Source organism: Melanotaenia boesemani, chromosome 8 (genome assembly GCF_017639745.1).
Source record: "Melanotaenia boesemani isolate fMelBoe1 chromosome 8, fMelBoe1.pri, whole genome shotgun sequence".
In the NCBI taxonomy this organism is placed as follows: Eukaryota; Metazoa; Chordata; class Actinopteri; order Atheriniformes; family Melanotaeniidae; genus Melanotaenia; species Melanotaenia boesemani.
In genome coordinates this window covers 12,818,149-12,835,502 of record NC_055689.1, presented here as the reverse complement: position 1 = coordinate 12,835,502, position 17,354 = coordinate 12,818,149, and the positions used below count along the sequence as shown (strand labels likewise).

Genomic DNA, 17,354 nt, shown 5'->3' with positions numbered 1-17,354 from the left:
TTGTGTGTGTTCCCTAAAATTAGATGAAACTTTGATGATTCCTGCAAAATAGGCATGCCTGTGGCAGTGTGGTGTATGTCTGTGCTGTCCTTGTGTGTGTGCCTTCCCTGGCATTTTTAGCTCATTACTCAAACACACAAGCTTGTGAAAGTACTGAAGGCTTAATTATTTCTTGATAAACAGCAAAAAGCTCGGCTCCTGATAAAAAGCATAACGTCAGCGCATTAAGAAAAAACCTTGCAATTAATGGTCTTCTTTCCCTTTTCACTTTGACACTGTGTCAGAGCATCTTTATAAAGTTTTAATGTCTAGCAAAAAGCAACTTTGCAAAATCAAGTGCTGTCAAAACGAGGCTAAATAAATGCACAGAAATGCTGTTTACCTCCATAATGTCACTCACCAGGCAATTTCCACACAAATGGCAGCACATGCACCATTACTTGAACTCTGCAGGGATATGTAAAAAAAAAATAGTTTGTAAAGTGTAGGAAAAGCTGCCAGAAACCTGTCTCCAATTAAATTCCACCTACACCTTCCAAGTCATTAAGAGGTGAATTGGTGATGTGTTGAGCTGTAGCACAGGGGGGGAAAAAAAGTCTTCAGCCAATTTGGTGATGGCTGACCCGTTCTGCACCGCTGCAGCCGTTGCATCACACACCTGTGTCTTTCTGCCGGTGATAAGTAGTTTTGATAAAGCAGAGCAGCTTGTTGAAATTTGTTTTAACAAGAGTGAGATTGTAAACCTGATGGTGTCTCTGCCACCACAACTCAGCATGCTGAGACTCAACTTTCACTCTAGTGACAAACTTTTTTCCTACATTACTAAATTAAATCTGCAGCAGCTACAGTAAATAAATAAATAAAAGAGAACAGAAAGGAGCCTGACTTCAGCTAAATATAAATGTAGATGTTGTGTTTTAGAGAATAACAAGTTAAGACAACATTAAATTCCCATCTAGTATTACAAATGATACACATCCAGAGTTGGCTTTTTTTTATCAGATGATTCACGCAGCTATAAAATTACCCTGTAAATGTCATAAAAGGGCAGAAATGCTTTTGTTTTTTTTATCTTAATATATTTAGAAATACTTTCTTTTTTTCTATTATTAAAAACAAGTGTTTGGTGATCTCATCCTCCATCAAAGCTAATGCTGTATTGTACAATCCTAACAAACTGATCCCAATCTGCACCAACTTTAAAGGGGTTCTTTCTGTGCACCCACTCAAGTCCATCTGCCTTGTTTTCCTTGCCTTACTTAAATCCTGACCAGGTTAGGATTAGAGTAACTACAGTCAAGGTAAGTAGCACAACCTGTCGCTTAATCAGCCAGATTGTAATTAATCAATGAATGCCGATAAAACCCTTTGTTGTCTTGCCTCTTAGCAAACCTCTGAATTCATTCACTCCGCTGACTTGACCATTTACTGCAACACTTTAGCTGGAAATAGAAAACAGCTACTTTATGTTTGGGAAAGCAACCCATGATAGTCAGTCAGCACCACCGGCAGGACTAAAACTGATGTCAACTTGTTTAACCTAACTTATTGCTGAAATAGGTGGCGAAAAAAATATATTCTTACTGGAGACAGTAAGTCTGCCTTCTGAGGAAAAACTGTATAATTTGACAATGGAAAAAAAGAGGCCATTTAACAAGAAAAACAAGCTTCTTTGGTTGCTAGGCAAAACCTGATGGAAGGAAGATTTGAATATTTGTGGACAGCTTCACAGCATTTCAGAAACCCATGAAAAATTAAACAGGGTCAACAGATAATAGCCTTAAAGCAGCAAATGCCCACCGCATTACATGGAGCTTAGTTTACAAAAATAAAAAGAAAGTGGGAATGGCTTCATCACTGGGGCTAAATGCAGGTGTGCGCACCAGGATTTCTGTACATCTGAGCATCTGTTGACCTTTTATTTCTTAAGAGCACACATTAAGCTGGTGTAAACCGGATGTGTGTGAATATAGGCTGATGAAATAGCATCAGTAAAGATGCACACATATAGAACTTCACATCATGTTGGGTTTGTTCATGTGACTTTGTAAAAATCCCACCAATAACAGGGTATGCTATATACAATATCTGTGGACAATAAAATCATGTGCAATTTTTTAATTCAGCCTAACAAAATAATAAATAATCTGACAAAATAAGAAAAAAAAAGATATCCAATGATTTATTTACTTTATTATACTGGCAGAAAAAGGAGAGTGGATTTTGCCAGGAATCTGATCTGGCATAACACTTACTTTTTAATTAGAGACCCTGCACATACTTACCACAAAATGTTAAGTTTCTTAGGATTTCTAACTTTTAAACTCACAGAAAGTGCACTTAGCCAGTGAAATTAGCAGGAATCTAAGTGACAGTTTGGTGTCAGGGTCACTCTTCCACAAATGTATAGATTAAAGTTTATTTTGTTCCTTGGCAGCATAATATTTTTTTTCTGTGAGGTCTATTTATTTATGTCATTTTATTTTTTTGCCCTCTTCATCTCTTCACTTCTTAAGCAAATTTAACAATTTTCAACAACATTCTTTGCAGACTCTTTGCTTCTGTCTGCCATTTACTGGATGCACGCAGTCCATGTAGTATAAAGCCCATGAAACTCTTCCTCTTTTAATAAAATTACCAACAACTAAGTCTTTATAGCTTTTCAATGATCATCTCTGTTTAATGCATTCAATAATTACAAAACTAATTATTAACATAATCACAACACGTACACACTATCAATAAAACAGCAGTGAGCATTAAGTGCATCCAACTCATCATCTTCCCACCAGGTAAAACTGGAACCATATAAACCTCTGCAGCACAGCTCCCATCCAGCTTTCTTCTCTTATTTACATATTGTAGTATTTTATCAACAGAGCCAAGTTACATATTAAGTTAAATCTAAAATATTATCCAGAAGGACTGAGAAAATATGGACATTTATCAAGAAAAAACATTTTTCTAAATTAATATAATGATTAAAAGAACCTGTTTTAAAGAAGCTTATCAAGGTTATATATTTTTCAGTATTTAGGTCAGCCAATTTCCTAGGAAGGTCTAAAATAGAGTAAGCAGAGTGACCATTCCAGGCACTTATTTTCTGTTTTTAATTTTAGTCTCACCCTTAAAATGATTCATGCAACAATCAATTTCCATGAAGCCTGCAGCAGCTGTGCTAAATGTGACTATTCATTTTCCTAACAGAATCTCTAAAGTAGAGGTGATAAGTGCAGAGTTACCATGACCCAGATGAAATAGAAAAGAGCTCATATTGCCTCATCAGCCAGGTTGAAATAAACCTGAAGTTAAGATTTAGTCTTTAGATAAGAACTACTTTAAAGCTGGCAATGCCATTACCATACAGTACGCTCAGGTCTTAACATTTCCTTGATTCTCCTTACCACCAGATCACAATTTAACTAAGGATGTCATGATTCTGTGTCTGATTATGTGTCAATTAACTTTCCAACACTATAAATGTAAAAAACAAACAAAAAAAAAAAACATGAATACTCCAATTGTGTAATCTGATTACTCCCAAATAACTGATTTAGATTTTCACATAAATGGACTTAGTGTTTTATAGAAATAGTTATCTGAGAATGTCTTTAATATTCAAGAAATATAGGTGGTGTTACACAATTAGCTGTAAATTAATCAAAATTGAATGGGATTTAATCAAAATCGAATCAAAATAAACTGTTGTAAATTGAAGCAATTCAGGAAATTAGTGATGATACCCAGCCCTAAATCACAGCGTTCAATACCGCGACTACTTGCAGAATTAAGTAACAGTGACAACGGTGAAAGTCAGCTCAGCAGATTTCCACTAAACAACATCCGCTCATACCTGACTCCATGAATTCTTGATTTAAAGTGTTCCAGGCTGCTTTGCTCTTCTCCAAATTCTCCTCCATGACCTTGATGTCAGCAAAGGGACAGTTGCACTCTGGGAATCTGGTTGAGCATCGGCACCAGCAGTCATTATTACGGCAAAGCAGTTCGCCCTCCGAGTTGCAGGCCACATAGCTGAGGGCTGCCTCCACAAAGCGCCCACGCAGGAACTCTGGTAGGACGTCTTGCAAACCTGGGGAGAACAAAATAAAACAAATACAAATAAAATATTAAAACAAACAAAAAAATTTTTTATTTTTTTAATGCCTTTTACTCAAGCTGTCTCTACAAGCTCTTACAGGAATAAAAGTAGACTTCGTTCTAAGAATATGAAGCTGCATTTTTAGCGTAGCCACGTCTAAAATTGGCATCTTTATTCAACATCCTATTTCTTACAGGATTATAAACATTAATTCCTCCCGCACACCAGCATGTTAAAGATTCCATTTCCATATACAACATTAATTATTTCTGTTGCACTATAATCATCATCTTAGTTAGCTGAAATCATTGATATTGGATGGAAGATTTTTTTCCAGAAAAAAAAAAAAACACTTTCACACATTGCTCCTGAACTGACCTATATTCTAAATCTATACTGTACAGCTTGTGTGGCACGATGTCATATTACTTAGAGATTCTGACAGTAATAACATGTCTTAATGTGGCAAAGGCCTTCATCATTGTGTCTAATTTGTCTGCACATGTTTGTGTATTTCTCAGATTTCTGTTTGGATCCTGTTCCAGTAACATCTAGAATAAGGTGAGATGCAATGAAAGTTTACTTTATGAATAAATCATTAACATGATAAATATATTGTCTTTTGCAGTTTGTTGAAATGCATGAATATTTGCACAAGTTCGACATGGAAATGTAAGGTCACACTCGTAACAAGACACTGATCTTTGTCAATGTTCAGAAATCAAAGTGAAAGTCAGGGTATGTAATCAACAGTCAGTATGTTTATGTGCCTAATTAAGCGGTGATCATGTTTTAGCTCGACTGAGCCATTTAGCTGGACTATTGTCCTTACTCAGTATGCAAGCATGGAAGGGGAATTAATTTATTGATAGCAATGTCTGACTGTGCAAGAAAGGGTGGCAATTTGTACCCTTGCAGTTTCTTGGTAATGGGCTTTTTCTGGTTGACCTATTATGTCATGGAAAAAAACAATTGACAAACATATTAGCTGGTGGCAGATTAGTTCCAGGTCGAATGGTGAAATTAACTTTTTTTTCTTCTTTTTTTTTTTTTTACAAATGCATCCCAGGGGCTGCCTACATTTGGAGGTTAGCACTATTCCCAGTGTGAATTCTGAGTAAGGTCTCTGTGTGGAAACTGAATGTTCTTCGCTTGTGTGAGTTCTGCCTTACCCCCACAGTTCAAAATTACACAGTTTAATTACCGTAACTTGGAAATTATGTGAGTGTATGCTTGTATGGTTGTATGTTTCAGTTTCATCTGGACTGGTCATGTGATGGACTGACAAACTGTCAGGTGTGAGTAGAATATTAGAAATTGTAGTTTAATTAATTACTATTATACTGAGTAATATAATGAAATGAAAAATAATTTTTTTATCCTTGAAGGACATTTCAGAATGAATTAAAGCACTTACATTTTTTTTATTCAAATTAATAATACTTTAATTCTAATGAATAATCCTTTGGTTTAAAATTTAAAGGTCCCATCTTATGCAAAATTCACTTTCTAAAGGTTTTCTAACAGTTATATGTGTCTTCATAGCCTGTGTATGAGACCAGAAAATGAGAAAATTCTGTCACCTCTTTCACGTTTTCTCCACTTCCTAGTGAATGTGTGCTCAAACGGGTGAGTCTAAGATCTTTTTTTTTTTTTTTTTTTGCAAAAGCTACTGCAAAATCAGGCATTTTAGGATGCAACAGTCACAAAAAAATGCTTCAAGATCCTGGAGAGACTGGTTTATAGACAAAACAGATACCAGTTCAATTAAAAGTGGACTCAACTCAGTTGGTTAAATAAATGCTCAAGCTGTGGGGAATACTTTTGCGTTCCTGCCATTGAACAGCAGGGTAACAGGGTTCACTTTACCTGCTTTTATCATCAAAATCTTTTTAAAATGATCATGTGCTAATTATCATGAGTTTTATGATTACAAAGTATTGAGTCAGATCAAAAGCTGATGTCTGCGTATCTTTGCCAATCAGAATGCAGTCAGCTTTCACAAGACATTTCTTGCTTTTCTAAAACTGTCTGTAGGTCTATATCAGTCTGCTGGTCTTTCTGTCAAATAATCATCCATTTGTGTCAAAAGCAGCCTGGCTCTTTGTTTCACAAGCTCATTCTGCAGGATTTTTAACAGCCAAGTCAATCCCGCTGTGCCCTGCTATGAATATGCATGTGTCTTCTTTGGTATTTACTCTCTCAGTGGCTCGGAGAGAGATGTAATTAGTCACATTTTTCCACTTCTACGCTTTGGCAGGTGCTTTGAGGTCCTTTTTTTTCCTGTTCTTATTTAGCGTTTGTGTATGTGTGTGTGAGCGCGCCAGCTCCAAAACTGGCAGTAGTTACTTTAATTTAGGAGACGGTTAAATAACACTCCTCCGTCCCCAGTCATTTTCTTACTTCCTCACTTTCTCTTTCTGATCTTCTTTTCAGTTTGTTGATATATTTTTCTGTCTCACCATGTGTTTTCTGTTGCCAGTACCAGTCACTTTGTCACACTTGCAAAATAGTATAGAAGCAGTATAGAAGTCTTTTCTATTTAAACTGGTATTGAGAGTCAGATTGCAAAAATTTAAGCTTCAGCACTGACTAGATTGTGATAATCTATATTTGTAAGAAGGGGCCTCTGTTAATAGGGGAGAAAATGTTCATTTTAGGTGTTAAAGTACATGCTTTAAAAATTACAGAAGAAAAAACTGGCATGAAATACTGAATATTATGAACCAAATGAATCTAAAAGTAGTTGTAGAGCATTAAAATGGATAGCTCATTGCTACATAAAACAGGCTACAGATGCAAGCAGTGTTCTGCTATATTTCCCTTTGAACATTAATAATTAGCTTTTGTAATGCAGATAGCACATAATTACATAATAAAGGTGTTTATTCCCCAGCATGTGCTCAAAACACCCTTCTCAGTATGTGATGTTTTTGTTGGTCTGGTGCTGTTGAATGTATTGAAGCAATTTTGCTTTTACTATATTACCTAAATGGAAATGTTGGCTTTTGTGGTTTGTGTCTGTAACTTTGTGTGGCTTTCAACTGTTTAGCTTCTATTTAGTATAGCAAGGCAGATTCCCCATGCTGATTATGTTAACAGTGTTGCACAAGTGTTTTTAACTACTCTAATCTAATCTATAATCACATTTATAATCTGTTACACATCTTACAAGGAGCTATTTCTTTTCGTCATACAATACTGACTATGTATTTAATGCATATTTACCGTGAAAAGTAAGAAAGTACATCATTTACTTTTTTAATTAAAGTTACACAATCCAGTCAGTTTTATTGGATGTGATAATTTGTTTAATTTTATATGAAACAGTATAATTGAAAATAACGCTATATAAAATACTGTAAACACCACATTTTACATAATTAGGAGAAAACCTGTACTGAATAAAAACCAAAATATGAACACAGTTTACCCACTGTAGACAATATGTAGAAATTTAATGCAGGCAGCATGTTAACCAGAAGTTCAGAGATGAGGTGGATTAGACTGTAAAGGTACCCTTTTTATGGATAATACAATCAATCTTTTTTTTTTTTTTTATTTTATTTATTTATTTTATTTATTTATTTATTTATTTATTTAATTAATACAATCAATCTTAAAGCCAATGAAGAATGTACATGAGTATGACATGTAGATTTATGTGAGAGGCTTGTAAAATGAAGGTATGCGTATTACACTGCAGTAAATTTTACATGAGGGTAAAATATTCAGAGCCACAAATAATGTAACTATTACCCTGCTTTTGAAAAGTTTGAATGAGCAGTCAAGCACCACTAGGCTACACAGTCTTAATATGCATGCCCAAAACAACTTGGCTAATTTTGAAACAGAGCACAATAAAAGTTTCAAGTGGAAAATAGGACAAATTGCTCTGCTTGGCAGTCAGGCAGATACTTGTTGGTGACTCATCCGCCTCTCACCTTGCTTTTACTCACCTTTGACACACATGTCATTATTGCAGCAGCACATTAGTATTCAGCCAGATGCTTGCCACGTTCATCACGATAGTCACATCTGCTGATCCAAGATGAATAAAAACGAGCATTTGAGTGTGGCAACATGCAGCAAGGGAGTACATGAGCCCCCATTCGGCATTTTATGTAATTTAAAGCAATGCAAGTTTGAAAGATGCAGTTGAGTCTGTACCAGTAGCAGTAATGAGGAAGAAATATGGCCGATATACTGGTTAAAAGAGGCCATCAAGGTAAGTCTAAATTGTCACATACATATACACATACCAAAAAGGAGTCATAAGCTCCATTTAAAGGCAGGTGAAAGGAAAATCTTTTTACCCACCAGTTAAACAAGTGACCACATCATTAAATTAATAAACCTAATATGAAAAACTCGCAACAAATTACAGGATTTGAATGAATATCAATATTTTGACAGTTTTCTAATCAGAAGAGGAAGTCAGAGAGCAACTATTTATTTAAACAAGTGAATAGAAAACAAAAAACATGATTGTTATTTGCACATCATTAAAACATTAAAACATAACTTGATATTATGTCAAGAACTTCACCAGCTCTCACTGACTGACAGTTAAAAGTTGTTATATGGCAAAAAAAGCCACAATGCAAAAAAAAATGAAAGGAGTGTAAAATAAAGTCTATGGGTTGGTTAACATATAGTGTTATTACCTCCTAGTAGGGCTTGGCGATTAATTGATAAATTGAATTTTCTATAGTTAGTGGCGGACTCAGCCCTCCCTCCTCACCAGAACAGTGTTTGTCTGAAAGCACTAACAGATATACAGTGAAGTGAGGCGTCACTCACACCTGCAATTTATTTGTATAACCGCAATGAGAAATGACGCTGGCTTCAGGAAGAAAATATCAGCCCACATACTCTCGTTAAGAGCTGACCAACATCAGGGAAATTATTTTGGCAGAGATCATGGATGAAATTGTGTTGCATATCCATATGCAAGATATAAAGCTGTTTATACAGTGGACAATATGACATTTACTTTTTTTTGCTGTCATTTATTCATATAAATAAATACATAAAACATAAACACATTTTGCATGCAAAGTTTAATATCGTTTTAATAAGTTTAATATGTTTTTAAGAAAGGAAAGGAAGCAAATTTGATAAAATCAGAAATCAAATTTGGTTTGAAAAATTTTTATTTTTAGGCCATGTCGCCTACCTCCAAGATCATGCAAAGTCTAAATACAAACACCTGACCAGCCAGGAAGCTTCTAGTTGTGAGCTGACAGTGTGAACCACTGCACCGACATTCCACCCTGCCTGGAAACAGTGAAGGAAAAAAAAATCTCATCACTTCCTTTTTATCTTGAGTATTATCTCTTCTTATCACACCATGGTTCCAGTCACCATCATAAATTTCAAGAAAAACCTGTGGGTGACTCCTTTTGATGGGAGCTTTTAGGGTCATTACCCATGAGGCTTTGCTTCCATCCACCCCCAGATTTAGATCACCCTAGTAGACCAGAAATAGCAGCCCTACAGTTCCCTCTCTTTCTATCTCTCAAGCTCCTGCAGAGAACACACTTTTCATTTTGGGCAATTTGAAGCTCCTAAGCCTCCCCCATGATCACCACCCCTCTGTTATCAGTGCATGTCTGTCAGAGAGAGTGTGTGTGTTCTTTTTAAGCCTGTGCTTTGCAGAGTGCAAGGTCCACTACACTGGCATGCACTCTTGACTGTACAGGAGATGATGTTGGTAACCCTGGACTATGTCCTTACTCTCAGGGCTTCTGGCTTTTGCATTGGCTTAGCTTCAACATAGACAAGAGTACAGAGGCTGGCACAGATGTTGCAGTTTCAGTCTATCATCGTATTTTTTCTGCTCGCCTTTTCAGTCTTACTTGTGACGTTTCCATCTGACTGTCACTTGAATTTTCTGCAGGCTTGTCACACAGAATGACATGCCCATTTACTGCAGCTTAGTCATTTTATGCTCTCATGAGACAGTTTTGTGCTCTTTCATAAAGATTCAACTACATTGTGCCTGTATGAAAAGTGTAAGGCAGCAATGCTTGGAATAGATAAGGCCTGTTTCATGATGAGGGAGTTATATCCAATAGGTCTTTCAGTTAAAAAGAGCAAAATGCCTCCAGAGCCACAATCAGTTTTTCAAAGGATAAAGTTCCATCTGGTTCTTCTTCTATTCCTCTCCATATTTCTCTCTTTTGTTGAAACCTTTAAATTTAAAACATGTAGAGTTGTGATGTGCACCAATGAAAAATTTGGCAAATGATTTATATGCTGCATTTTATAGTGACAGCTGGTGTGCTGAGAATTTGTTTCAGTGACTGCCCAGACTTAGGTCTGAGCAGAAGGAGGCACTTGACAGACCTCTTACCCTGCAGGAACTCACAAGTGTCATGCAGCATCTGTCCCCATGCCCTGCTCTCACTATTGATGGAATTCCAGCAAAGTTCAGAAGGCCTGTTTGTGATGCTGTGTGGGGAGATCTGTTAGAGGTTTTCCTGGAGTCCTTCTGGGAGGGCCACCCGGCAGCTGTCAGCAGGCAATGGTGTCATATCTGACTAAAAGTGTGGCCTGCAGATTCATTGATTGTATGTGCTTGCATGCACTTAGTACAGTAGTTATATTGGCAGCATCTGTTGGTGATTAGTATTCTCATGACCGGGTTCCAGAACAAACTAAAGTAGAACAGAAAAGAAAGGTTTGCTTGATAAAATATATATATATATATATATATATATATATATATATGTATATATATAAAATTATGAAAGTGTCTGCCATTTGACGTTTTAAGGTTGGGGAGAATTTAATTTCCTGCTAAGGCATATTAAAGTGTTGCATTTATGATTAAGTTTGGTCTTTGTCATATTCTCTAAGCAAATGTACAGATATTCTATGGAATATTGATTCATATAGGGGCTTAATAGTCAAGCCTCAGTTGGGAATTAGTGTCAAAGTTAACCCCTATTTGGGAGATTATAATTATTTTCGTCATAATTATATAGAAGGACTATATTAAGCCTTGAGCCTTTGTGTAGTGGCTCTCTCAATTCAAAAGAACTGAACAAAATGTAAAATGCTGCTTTTGAAGTTGTGATAATTTCTTAGCATAAGTACCTGATGGATTAGAAGAGATGGATTTCACAGAAATGAAAGAATTATACATTTCAGGAAATGGGCCAAAGTACAGCTTTGCAGGCCAGCGGTTGAATTCAGTAAGTTTTTAAGTAATTTTTGTGTGTTTGCCACATATCTCACTGAAAACTGCCCAGCGTGCTGGGACAGATGCCACAGCAGTCTGGTCAGTAAAGTAAAAAGAATAGATCTGTTTTTTTCAGCTTTTGAAGACTTGCAGATAGGAGATGACTCCATTTTTATTGTGACCCTCACTGTGTGCTGTAGTTGCTTGCATAGTAAGAAAACCCATAGAAACAGTAAATTAGGCTGTTCAACTTCTGCAAAGTTCTATCCTCAGCTTTATTGCTGTGTGCAGTGCAGCACAGACTGATCCAACCATATGGGAAGGTTACACAATATGCTGTGAAAACTGTAGCGCAAACTGAGAAACACGCTCTGTGACTGCAAAATTAAGTTGTGCTTACTGCAAAGAATGGCCGGTTTGAGAGGATTGTCTTTCAGAAAACTAAGCAGGCTAACGGTCAAAAAGAAGGCTGAACACATATGAAGGGTGGTGCTTAAAAACGGACAGCGGCAGGGTGGGGGATCTTAATTTTTTTTTTTTTTTTTTTTTTTTTTTTTAGGAAGGAATCCCATGTCTACCAAGTCTGTTAGTCTTATAAAAAGAAAAAACACAAGGGCAAAGTCATTCTTATAACTAGTGGAGAGCTGGAGGGGTTAGTGGTGGATTAAAAACCATTGTTTGACTCCAGCAACATGACACTGTAACTTCTTTTGGCTTCTCCACTGTGTGGTTATGGCAAAACTGTTTAAGTTAGGGTCAACAAAAGTACTTAATTATAAATAAGTTGTTTAGGATCAGGATCTATAGGGTCAGAAAAAGACTGTAATCTTTTCAAAAATGTAAAAAAATATAGAAAAGAGATGCTGAAGAGTAACCAGAGCTTTGTGATGTCAGCTGGTAAAAGTGAATGGCGTTACTATAGATCCTCGTAAAGCTTTGGTCAGAATAGCCAAACTACTCATGCTTTAGGAATGATTCACATGTATCAGTGAACAGCTGATGGGAGACTGTGTTAAGAGCATTAATGCTTTTTTCAGTTGTGAAATAAAATAAAATAAAATAAAATAAAATAAATTAATTTAAAAAAATAATGATAATAATAATACACTTTATTTATAGGCGCCTTTTAGGGCATTCAAGCTTAATATACAAAAGCAAGAGAAAAGAAAACAGGGAAAGAAGTTAAAAAGAAAGAAAAAAAGGGGGGAAACACATCATACAATAAAATATAGTAAAACATCCAGACACTCCAGTCATGAACTTAAGGAATCTGCCTCTCTAAAAAGTGTGTTTTAAGATGGGACATGAAGGAGGTAAGACAATCAGGCAATGAGGCAGAGAAGTCCAAAGACAGGGAGTCGAGCTGCTGAAGGCTCTCAACCACATGGTGGATAAATGAGCAGGTGGGAGGTTGAGATGGACGGAGGGGGAGGATCCGAGAGTGCGGCTGGGTATGTTAACTCAGTGAGATACAAAGGCATGAGGTTGCTGATTGCCTTAAAACTGTAAAGTAAAATTTTGTAGATGATTCAGAATTTGATTGGAAGCTATTGGATTTGCGGCAGGACAAGTGTAATAACATTAAAGGAGGGGGTTCTGCAACTAATTTGGGCAGCATAATTTTAAACCAGTTGCAGTTTATGGAAGGACTTGTCAGGTAAACCAAAAGGAGTTGCAGTAATCAAGACAGGATGCACCAGGGTGTGAACCAGAATAGCAGTACTGCTGGGTGAGAGAGATGGACATAGACATGAGATGTGACATAGCTGGAATTAAGCTGAGGGACTGATGTGTTTTATTTGGGACTGGTAGATTCTAGTCTATTCTATTCTTGTCTATTCTATTCTACAGTCATTTAGCAGACGCTGTTATCCAAAGCGACTTACATTTGAGAGTAAGAACAACACAAGCAAGAATTCAAACAAGATGGGACGTCATAATTAAGTGGTAATCAGATTACTGTGAGTCCAGTTGGACCCAGGTGCTGTCATGTAGTGCTAGAGGCAGTGCATATATATATATATATATTTTTTTTTTTTTTTTTTGTAAGTCATTTTGTTTAAATACAAGATCATGATTTCATCAGACAATATCAACTTGGGCATATGTGCACGCAGCTTATTCAGTACTTAGTTGAGCCAAATAGCTGGACAAATCTTTCTAACTCATTCTGAGTAGAAGAGTTAAGCTATGTGCGGCAATGCTCCTTAAACAACTGAGATGGGATGACAACCACACTCTTAACCAGAAATTATGCAAACAAACTTCTGTAAAAAAAAGACCTTATGCACCGTGTAAGGTATTTTGATTCACCTTTTCTCACCTAACCAGATTGTCTGTAGTAACTGAACAAGATTACACACAACAAAACTACAACAAATGACGGGACAGTCACTCTGGTCTTCACTGCAGCAAAACATAGGCAATGGTTGAGGTAAAGCCTGAGGATATGCAACACTAACACAGACAGTGCAAGCACAGTCAGAGGTCAAAGGAAGGACTGACATTGTAATTTGTATTTTGTTAATGCAAAATAATCTAGCATATCCCATAGGTTTTAACAGGGTTTTTACTCAGATTATTTGTCTGCATTGTTCAGCTTTAAACACACACTATTAGGAAGACTTATAGGACATTTAAAAATACAGTCCATGTAAACAACTGACCCATGACAGCTCTGCCATGTTTATTTTCTAAAAAAAAAAAAAAAAATAGATGGAGACCTGACTTAGTTCTAGAAAAGCCAGAAATAACTTCCATGACCTAATTTTTGGCCTCTGAGGCAGAAGTTTTGAAATGCGACAAATGGAAGACATCAAGCTAATTGGCTGGAATTAGAGTATAAGTTTACCCATGGTCATTGCTGTGGTTCTTTTATCACAAAATCAATACGAGGCAAATGCATCATACATTATGCCATTCAGAGAATAAAACGTCCACCAGTTGAAAGCCCCAACAGTCCATTTACTTTTACTCAACATATATGAAAAGACCTTCAGTAGATTTATATTTGTTTTCTTAGTGCTTCACTTGGGTTTTGAAGGAGTGTAATGGAGAAAAGGCATTTCTATGAAAAAACATGAGTTACATGTGCAGGAACTGATTCTTGCATCTTTTATATTTTATCCCAGCAGATACGTCGCACGGCTTCTGTTAAAGGAGAACTTGAGACAGGTTTCCTAATTAGTGTCACTACATAAGCATTACTCCATTTTGATATGACTAACTGGAATGTCACATGATTAAAACCTTTGTTTAAGGCATATTTTGCTATTCCCAATTGAGAAAAAAGATGTTACTGTGTGAGCATGTTTGACAGGGATGAAACCAGCACTATCACTCTCTTAATACACAGACTCCTACATTACAAGCATGTTCAAACTGCTGCTGTTTGGTCTGTTTTGACAAAACCCTGGTTTGTTTCCATGGACATGGTTTGTTTGGTCTAATAAGAATGTGCACTGGCACTTTGATGCAGACCAAAGAAGTGAATTCTGGTCCACTATTAAAAATATTTAAATGTGTGCAGACAATGTACAAAACTACAAATAAAAGACTTTTTTTTTGTAATTAAAATCTAAAAACTCTAAAAAATGAGAAAATGTTGTGTATGCTAACAGCACAGAGCCAATACAGAAAGTAAACTATATTCTAGTTTAAGTATACTATATTCAGAGGAAGAACATTGAAATGCTGAAGCTTTCTGTGAGGAATTAATACAAAGAAAAGTCAACTAAATAGCATAAACACAACTTATGGAACAGCGTTAGGGAAGTCTGTTCCAAAGGTCCCTAAATGTCAATGAGTCTTGAGCAGATGTTAGAAATATCAGACATTGTACAGAATTTCATGTTATGTTGACAATCTTTTACTGTTGCACTAATTGTCAGCATTGAGAGAAAAGTCTCTTATCAGTAATAACTCTCCAACAGATACAGACCCAGTGTGGGAGTAGTCTGCCTTTTCTTGATGGCATGAGAGGGACTGGAGACTGTGTAAACAGTATAGGCATAAGCACCTTAAAGCACAGCTTTTTATTAGATTGTTTCCTCATTAGTCACAGGTTTTCAGCACTTTGAGTCACAATTCATGAGGGAGTGTGTCTCATCATGTTAATATCTGTCTGAAATATATTAATATATGCTAAACAAAGGGCTCAAAATTACAAATTAAATAGGAGGCGCTGGACAGATTTGCTGCTGTGATGCCAAAAAAATTATTATTATTATTATTATTATTATTATTATTATTTTCTTTCAACTTAGTTTGAAGCCTTGCTGCTGCCAGATCCCATGCTGATAATACCCATCATTTCACAGGCACAGTCTACACTGACTGCATTCCAGTAACACAATCGCCTTTGGCCTTGCAATAAAAAAGCAAATTATGCTTCGGCTTTGGAGAAATCTGAAGTACCTACGGTGACACTGTGGCTTAATGAAATGCATGAGACCTCAGGCTTTTTATCAGGTACAGTCTCAAGGACAAACTTAAATGGCCAGGAGCTTTGGCCCCATGTTTGTCTCCTTTTTGCTTACGGTTACAGGTCAAAGCTAGTGGTTATTGCTTATATGGCAGCTCTTTCAGGAAAGGACAAGGCCAAGTGTCTAGGGAGGATAATGGTATTTTGATATGAGGTCCTTTTGTTTTTGTTCTTTTAATCTCATTGGTCATTACACAGCCTACCCATTGGTCTTTTTTGTTCTACACCTCTTATTGTCAGCTATTCCTAGACATAACCATAAAGTTCCAGGATTTAAAATAACTTAAAAACACAAAATATATTTTCCATATTTGGCAATAGTTAGCTGGTCAGAACCTAACCTCTTTTAGTATTTCAGTTTCCTTGATTTGCAGTCTTTCGCTGATGTAGCAAGCAGATAATAATTTGATCTAACCATCAGTCATTGTTCAATTTATTGAAACTGCATCATTTGTCATTTGGATTTGCCTCAAGCAGAAAACTGCTTACTAAGTAGAACGGCCACTATGAGGAAAATGTCAGAACTAAATGGAAGTGTTAGAAGTTAAATTGTTATTGTAGTCAAAAAGATATATTTTTTTAAGTATTTCATGGCTGGACTAAAGCCTGATAAAAGGGGAAAGCATGGCATTCTAAAGCACTTTGTAGAAACTAGATCAGTTGTCTCCATAAAACCAGCAGCCAAACAAACAACCAAACGATCAGTAAACATCAAGTTCAGTTAACTGTGAGGATAAAGAATGAATCAAAAACACATTGAAAGTCAAAGAGGACTAAGTAGTGCTGACTGCCACTGATTTTGCTTTATAGTTCTGACATCAACAAAAGCTGGGGCACTTAAAAACCGAGAAAGCCAAGCAATCTTGACATCCACAAAAGGCTTTTTGGATGATTGTCAAATCAGGCTTTTAAAAACATGGATTACTATAAACTTGTGGCATTTATGAAGCTCAAGAGCTGATGTCACAAAAGCAAAAAGGGGGCATATCTCACACCAACCTGACTATCAGACATTCTGTTCTCAATGTTTTTGCCTTTTCACTAATTTCGTACAACTTATGTGAGACAGAATAGACTGGATGCATTCAAAGTTGTGGTCTCTGATTTTTGACTCCATGTGCCTAGAAATCAAGAAAAATGTGATCACCATTGCACTGATAGCAACAGCAGAAAATCAGTTACTGAATTATTAATAACATAGCATTGGCCCAGAGATAATGAGCTGTATTTTTCAAGTAATTTGCTATAACCATCATGGAAACCCTACTTAAATATCAAGTCATTTTTTAAAGATCAAAGTAAAACTGTAATATTACACTGTAAAATCTAACAAGTTAGGTTTACTGTAAAAAAAACATGTTGCCTCAAAAATATCAAGATTTTAACTTGAGAGACTAAGAACAATTAGCTTAATGATCAGAGTTCGGAGAACTTCAGTAACTTGATTGTGCTGTAAGTACATGAGTTTGTGGAAGAAACATGATGTGATAAATTCCATGTAAATTAGAAAAGATGCTTCACAAAATCCTTTTTTTTCAATACATATGATTTAATTTTCATCATACTTAAAGATACTGATGAAC

The 17,354-nt window shown here is 36.1% G+C and overlaps 1 protein-coding gene across 1 annotated transcript in view; it reads right to left on the bottom strand.

Moving 5' to 3' along the window:
* brinp2 (bone morphogenetic protein/retinoic acid inducible neural-specific 2) overlaps nt 1-17,354 on the bottom strand; it is a 218,505-nt gene that overhangs the window by 48,681 nt on the left and 152,470 nt on the right. Inside the window, exon 6 of the mRNA XM_041992672.1 lies at nt 3,854-4,090. Within this exon, the coding sequence (XP_041848606.1) occupies nt 3,854-4,090 (237 nt within the window). The remainder of the gene's footprint in view (nt 1-3,853; nt 4,091-17,354) is intronic.